The sequence below is a fragment of the Formica exsecta genome, unplaced genomic scaffold (assembly GCF_003651465.1).
Source record: "Formica exsecta isolate Colony F162 unplaced genomic scaffold, ASM365146v1 scaffold120, whole genome shotgun sequence".
NCBI lineage: Eukaryota > Metazoa > Arthropoda > Insecta > Hymenoptera > Formicidae > Formica > Formica exsecta.
In genome coordinates, this window is record NW_021848537.1 from 464,994 (window position 1) to 473,700 (window position 8,707).

The 8,707-nt window shown below is 18.7% G+C and overlaps 1 protein-coding gene across 1 annotated transcript; it reads left to right on the forward strand.

Annotated features, from left to right (window-relative positions):
* The first annotated feature begins 1,548 nt into the window (after positions 1-1,548).
* Positions 1,549-5,957, forward strand: LOC115243859 (ester hydrolase C11orf54 homolog). Its single transcript, XM_029821128.1, has 7 exons — positions 1,549-1,818; positions 2,463-2,542; positions 2,645-2,743; positions 3,114-3,292; positions 3,483-3,774; positions 5,233-5,438; positions 5,510-5,957. The coding sequence occupies exons 2-7, from the start codon at positions 2,473-2,475 to the stop codon at positions 5,708-5,710; spliced, it is 1,047 nt and encodes a 348-aa protein (XP_029676988.1). The 5' UTR covers positions 1,549-1,818; positions 2,463-2,472; the 3' UTR covers positions 5,711-5,957.
* Positions 5,958-8,707: the final 2,750 nt, after the last annotated feature.

Here is an 8,707-nt window from a genome sequence, read left to right on the forward strand (position 1 = left end):
TCAAATAGAAAAATTTTTGGGATCTTGTCGAAATCATTAGACGTAGGAAATTTATTATTATTTATTTATTATTTATTTATTATTATTTGTTATTATTTATTCAACTCTTAATAAAAATATAATATTAATTTATCTCTTTTCTTATAATATCTTATGTATTTTCTTTTTTTTTGTGATTTATTATTGTTCTTAGTTTTATTTTTTTAATCTAGCAAAAAATAAGCATTGTGTATTTATAACTATAGCTTGATAAAATTCCAGTTTTTACATTGAATTTAGAACGATGCAAGATTAAATATGAAAATTTGTATATCCATTCAAATGAAATCATTATTAAATCAAACCATTATAACAATTTCTCTCCTCGAAAATTTAACAAAATATGTTAAAAATATGCTTATGTGATATAATATGGTAAAGAATATTTCAATCTGTCCTTAATAATATTACACATATCTTTAAGACTTCGAACATTGTAATTTTTATTTGAACTGAATAAATTTTTGTAAACTTCTTTAAGTTGATATATTTTGTCTTATAAAATGTAAACATTGTCTGTAAATATTTTTTACATTGACAATAGCGTATTAAAATAATATTAATATATAATAATAATAATATTAATTTTATGGGTATAAAAATCGCGATAAAATACGAAATCAGATATAAAAAATAAACATCTGAAAAATTTATTACCTATCAATACACATCGCATTTTAGAGTTAATCAAGTAATCATATAAATAATATTTACATTTTATTTTAAGAGAATATAAGAATAAATTCTAAGCTTTAATTTTTAATCGATAATATTTATTCGATAATAGTACGAGATACTCGGAAATCTCTAAATTCTGTATATGTTCTGTGTTTTGGGCAAATGTTCTCTTTTTCCTCTGTATAGTGTAAAGTATACGTCTGGTAGCTTAGAAATAATTGCTACTTTGACAACATAATATCAATAAATTGGCACGCTGTTAATATTTTTCACTGTAATCATCCGTTAATGTTTCTCACTTTATATTTCGTACGATTATCAGCAGTTTGATCATTAATTTACAATTAAATTTTCTATAAAGTCGTATATTAATTAATCTATTTTTAATATATCTTTGTTATATTAAAAATGCAAGTTTCTATAAAATAATGTATTTTTGGTTCGTGAATTTAAACATTCTGTGTAATATCACGAAATATTGATCTTCAGTCACCTCTCCACGACCCTTACGGTTTTATATTTTGCTTGTTTTTATTACATGTTAGAGATAAAACTTTTGCCAAAATACATACTTATTTACATTGATATCTATTCGATTTAAGAAACATAGCACTTATAACTTTGATAACATAATATCAACAAAAGTAGAAATCATTAGTAGATCATTGCCTGTTAATGTGCTTTTTAATTTTAGTTTCGCACTATCATCGCAGTTTGATCATTAATTTATAAATAGACTTATAGATCAACGCATTTTAAATGTATCTTTGTTTTATTAAAAATGCATTATATAAACTTTTAGAAAATAATGTATTTTTGGCTGGTGAATTCAAATAATTTTTAGATTCTTGTGAAATAATTTTGGTCTTCAATTCCTTCCTCACGATTGCTACAGTCCTATATTTGTTTATATCGTTTGTTTTTATTACATGTCAGATAAGACATACAGGACAAATTCTGTTTCCAAAACACTTTGTATCGATACTCACTAGATCCAAGAAGGATCGTTCCTCTGCTTAGCAAAATTTAACCGAGCTATAATTATACGTCAATCGCTTCGTATATCTGTGTAATAAAGTATAGACTACGTTACATATATCGGTAAGTAAAAGTATTATACATTATTTAGACACATTTCACAGATATACACTTGTTTTCTATCCTTTTAAAATACATTGTTGATTATGTACTTGCGTAAATTATTAAAATAGTTGTTAAAATGCTCTTAGCTCTTAATAATCACATTTGTTTGAGAATGCAATACAGCTACGTAATATTTCGAAATAAAATCTTCGTAAATAGCTACATGCTAACTTAAAAGGTAAAAATGGATATATGAAAAAGAAAAAACGACATAAAAAGAGCGCATTTCTCTATATAAGAAGTCTTTTTTTGTTAAAGTGGGCGAGATTAGTAGTTTTAGGAAAATTAATATTGAAAACTTTGATAACAAAAATTTAAATAAGTGCTGCAAATACTTTGTTCAACAAGTTTTGTATAAAACTTACACGTAAATTTAAAATTATTTAACATAACGTTAGCTTGTGAATTTATTGATTTTTGAAGCTCGTTAAAATTTCATTTCATATGTATTATTATTTTCAAATAATTAAAAATTTACTACCATATTAAAAGAATTATAATTATCTGATTACTACAGTAATTACTTGAATTACTACATCTTTGTTATCTGCTTATTTAACGATTTTGTGCTTTGTATACATTCACAATTTTATATTATGCAGACGTACAATAATGGATCCTCCAATAGTTTCAATGAAAAGAATAGATTTGTTTATACCTAAACGTGACGAACTTGCTACAGGTAGATACATAATATTTATAATTAAAGACGATTATTATTACATATATTTCCCACATATACATATAATATTTCATATATTAATATATTAATGCACGCATTCAGTTTTACAACGTGGACTTAGATGCCATTTTAAAGAAGCTACAGTCGAATGGGTAGATTGTCCTGATCTGACTCAAGAACCTTTCAATCTTGCCAAACCAGGTAAACAAAATTTACTACATCTTTAAGTGAGTATACCAGTATACAAACTAAAAAAAAAAAAATTTGATAATTTTTGGTAAAGAACATTAAAAATAATGAGACTCTTTTTTTCTTTTTTTGTATTCAAAACTACATAAAATAATATATAGAATTTACACGATACCTAGCAATATATATATATACATAATATATCAACCAAAAAAAATAAAAATTAAATATCAATATAATATATGTCAGACAACAATCTATATCTTCATTGCCTTTATGGATTTTGATAAAATTACTTAGAAATTTGTTTTTGAGATTTTAAACTTCTAAAAGATACAAGAAAAGTCGATGACTTACATTAAGATAAAATATTTATTTATAGGATTACGTGGTAATGCGATAATTTCGGAAATAGATGAACTATGTTTTCCATTCTCGGAATTTCATCAGGAATACAATATTAAAAAAATTATAAAAAAAGTTCATAATATCTCCAGCAATGGCGGCTTGATCATTGGAGCAAGTATGGGTCTACGACGGTCAACTGGTCAATTAGGCAATGTATATATTGTTGAAACTTCTATGAAAAAATGGAATATTAACCATTATGCTTTATTGCCATTTTAGCTTTGTCTTGATTTCTATTTATTTATCATTAGTTTTAATTATATGCTATAACACTGATAATTTATAATGCTACTAAAGTTTCATTCTTTTATATTTATTTTACATGAATGCTATTTTTGTATAGCTTATTATGAACGCATCATACTCACGTCATCCAGTAATCAAAGATGATATAAAAATAATAAACCAAAGCCGCCTTGCATTTTCCGATAAAACAACGGGAAGATGTGGATTAGAATTTGTAACTGATGACAATCCTTATTGCTATCCAAACGGCAATTTCTTCATTAGTGAAGGAATGCCTGGACAGGTTCTTAAAGTATGGGCTAAGAAATGCACTGGTTTGCAGTTTTTAACTGCATTACAGTCTACACTTGCTGACGAATACTGCAGTGGTACTTCTCCAAAAGCAATCGGTGAGAGAAATAATATAATCAAATGTTTCTTTTTTTTATAATAGAAAAATTCTAATAGGCAATACATCTAATTCTGAACGAGAGTCAAGCCTCCCCTCTCCCCACCCCTCTTCCTCCTTTGCAAATATAGTGTGATTACATTGACAAATTGCTGAAACTAAGGTTTATTATTTTGTAATGAAAAGACAGAATATAATAATTTGACTTTTTTTTAGAAACAAAACTTTTCATGTTATTTTATTCAATGTAAAAAGATTATGTATATATAAAAATATTTTAAAAAACGTAAAAAATAAATATTATAAAAAAGAACTGTAAAAAATCTTGGTTAGTTGAATAACCATAAAGATATATTTTATATGAAATTTATTGAACTTTAATCAGAGCATCGATTAAAATGTTTATACCATTTTGTTAGATGTGTGTTTTGAATAATTTTTATAACAAAATTAATTTTACAAGTATTTTAAATATTGTTTTAATGTTATTACGCAGATGTTAAATTATGTACAAAGCTTGCTTATGTACATGTGTTTAATAACAATAAAAAAATTGTAGAATAAATTCTTATAAATTATTTAAAATGTTTAGTTAACAAAAAAATAATGTGAACAATTACATGCATTGTATAAAGCTAAATAACTATATAAAACATTTTTTTGCTTTATAGCTAGCCGTATTTTTACAGTTTTTTCTAGAAATATTGTTTCTTATATTTTTAAGGATATATGTATTCTTATTGCATTTTAATTGATAATAAAAATGACAAGTTTTTATAAAATAAAGTTTAATTAATTCTTGTTTTAATTATGTTTGCTTTCATTACAAAATAACTAGTTTTATCAACATTTTAATAATCACTTTGCATATGTAAAATATAAAAGATTAAAAGTTTTAGCGTACATATTTAATGTACATTTTAATCTTATATTTCATAATAATTTTCATCCTTTACAGTTTTAGAATTTAGTAGTTGTTCAAACAAAATCAAATATATCATAGCTTTTTATCTTTATTTACATATCACATCTTATCTGTTCTACGACATTAAAATTTCATCAAATTTAGAGTAAGACACTTCAGTATAGCTTCTTGTTAGGAGAAATTAACATAGAAATGTAATAATCTAACTTCTTTTGTCTTTTGTATTTTATACAATTTTTGTTATTATTTGATTAAAAAATTAAATTTATTAAATATATTTAAATGTTCGTTCTTATCTCTAAATAAAATGAAAAAAAAAAAAAAAAAACAAGTTTGAAAAAATACATATCTCTTATACTTTTATTTGTTCCAACAACATCAAAATCTCGTCAAATTGAAAATAAGGTACTTTAGTATAGTTTCTTGTTATATATAAAAGAAATTAACATGGAGATGTAATACAATATTTACCTTTTTTTTATCTTTTTTATATAACAAACTATAAATAAACAATCCTTCTCTTTGTTCTCGCAGGCTTAGGTGGCACATTTGTGATGAAAAGTGGAAGAGCAAAGCACTATGTTATATCACATCGATATAATACCCGGATAACAGCCTCAACTAATCTTGATGATTGGCTTCATTATTATGACTTAGATGCACCTTTGGTAGCGGTTGGCACGCTTTTTAGCAGTAAACCCAAGTGTTGGCCAAAAACTTCTGCACTTTATGCTAAAGATGTAATGTCAAAATGTTTAAAAATTAAAAGTAATAATATAATCATAAATATTTATATAAGCTGTGTTTTTAGATATGTGGGCTTACTGAAACTCATTTTCACGCTTATTCCTCTGACGGAGTAACAGGTGGACACTTTTATAAGGATCTCGAATCGATGGACCCAGTAGAGTATTTGGGATATTTTTATCCTGCGCAATTATTTGATAATGTGGGGATACAGTTGCAGTTGCAGGGAACTAGCTGTAGGGCGCTGGATCTGACACTGTTTTAATTAGAATAATATTGCTGATGCAATTATTGATTCGTTGTTTATATTTATAAATTCTAATGTAAAATTATATAGCTTTTTCGTAAGATATCTTATTATGTATTTTTCTTTTTTATTATATTTTTCTCATTTTTATTTTTCTAATTTAGCAGCTATTTTATGTTTTTCTATTATATCTTTTAAATATCTTCTCTCTATTATTATAAATGTACTTTAGTTGCAAATTATAAAATAAACTTATTAATCAAGTCAATAATAAACTGTAAAAAAATTATTACAATATATGAAAATAATATAATATAATAAAATACTCCTTCTGTGTGATATATCAGCATATATTTATATTCAAATATTTCTGTTGTTATATTTTTAAAGAAAAGGCTATCTTTCTGATTTTAATTATATGAATTAATGATTTTTAATGAGTAATACATGTTAAAACAGTTAAATTAGAAATTCTGAATAATTTGTGATACGCTTCTCCTTATGACTTCGTTATGGTATATTATTATCGAACTTGAATTTTTTTCACATGCTTAGTACATTTTTGTAAGTCACACGGTTCAAGAAAATTGTTTTCGGGCTTTTCATAATGCTATTAAAGTTTCATTCTTTTATATTTTTTATTTTACACGAACGCTATTTTTGTAAAGACTAAAAGTTTTAGCGTATTTAATGTTAAGTACATTTTAATCTTATATTTTATAATAATTTTCATCTTTTAGAGTTGTAGAGCTTATAATGTTGTATTAAGAGTTTTAGAGTTAATATTATTATTTATTATTTTTATTTATTATTATTTATTATTATGTATTATTATTTATTTATTAATTATTATTTTTATTTATTATTATTTATTATTATGTATTATTATTTATTTATTAATTATTATTTTTATTTATTATTATTTATTATTATGTATTATTATTTATTTATTAATTATTATTTTTATTTATTATTATTTATTATTATGTATTATTATTTATTTATTAATTATTATTTTTATTTATTATTATTTATTATTATGTATTATTATTTATTTATTAATTATTATTTTTATTTATTATTATTTATTATTATGTATTATTATTTATTTATTAATTATTATTTTTATTTATTATTATTTATTATTATGTATTATTATTTATTTATTAATTATTATTTTTATTTATTATTATTTATTATTATGTATTATTATTTATTTATTAATTATTATTTTTATTTATTATTATTTATTATTATGTATTATTATTTATTTATTAATTATTATTTTTATTTATTATTATTTATTATTATGTATTATTATTTATTTATTAATTATTATTTTTATTTATTATTATTTATTATTATGTATTATTATTTATTTATTAATTATTATTTTTATTTATTATTATTTATTATTATGTATTATTATTTATTTATTAATTATTATTTTTATTTATTATTATTTATTATTATGTATTATTATTTATTTATTAATTATTATTTTTATTTATTATTATTTATTATTATGTATTATTATTTATTTATTAATTATTATTTTTATTTATTATTATTTATTATTATGTATTATTATTTATTTATTAATTATTATTTTTATTTATTATTATTTATTATTATGTATTATTATTTATTTATTAATTATTATTTTTATTTATTATTATTTATTATTATGTATTATTATTTATTTATTAATTATTATTTTTATTTATTATTATTTATTATTATGTATTATTATTTATTTATTAATTATTATTTTTATTTATTATTATTTATTATTATGTATTATTATTTATTTATTAATTATTATTTTTATTTATTATTATTTATTATTATGTATTATTATTTATTTATTAATTATTATTTTTATTTATTATTATTTATTATTATGTATTATTATTTATTTATTAATTATTATTTTTATTTATTATTATTTATTATTATGTATTATTATTTATTTATTAATTATTATTTTTATTTATTATTATTTATTATTATGTATTATTATTTATTTATTAATTATTATTTTTATTTATTATTATTTATTATTATGTATTATTATTTATTTATTAATTATTATTTTTATTTATTATTATTTATTATTATGTATTATTATTTATTTATTAATTATTATTTTTATTTATTATTATTTATTATTATGTATTATTATTTATTTATTAATTATTATTTTTATTTATTATTATTTATTATTATGTATTATTATTTATTTATTAATTATTATTTTTATTTATTATTATTTATTATTATGTATTATTATTTATTTATTAATTATTATTTTTATTTATTATTATTTATTATTATGTATTATTATTTATTTATTAATTATTATTTTTATTTATTATTATTTATTATTATGTATTATTATTTATTTATTAATTATTATTTTTATTTATTATTATTTATTATTATGTATTATTATTTATTTATTAATTATTATTTTTATTTATTATTATTTATTATTATGTATTATTATTTATTTATTAATTATTATTTTTATTTATTATTATTTATTATTATGTATTATTATTTATTTATTAATTATTATTTTTATTTATTATTATTTATTATTATGTATTATTATTTATTTATTAATTATTATTTTTATTTATTATTATTTATTATTATGTATTATTATTTATTTATTAATTATTATTTTTATTTATTATTATTTATTATTATGTATTATTATTTATTTATTAATTATTATTTTTATTTATTATTATTTATTATTATGTATTATTATTTATTTATTAATTATTATTTTTATTTATTATTATTTATTATTATGTATTATTATTTATTTATTAATTATTATTTTTATTTATTATTATTTATTATTATGTATTATTATTTATTTATTAATTATTATTTTTATTTATTATTATTTATTATTATGTATTATTATTTATTTATTAATTATTATTTTTATTTATTATTATTTATTATTATGTATTATTATTTATTTATTAATTATTATTT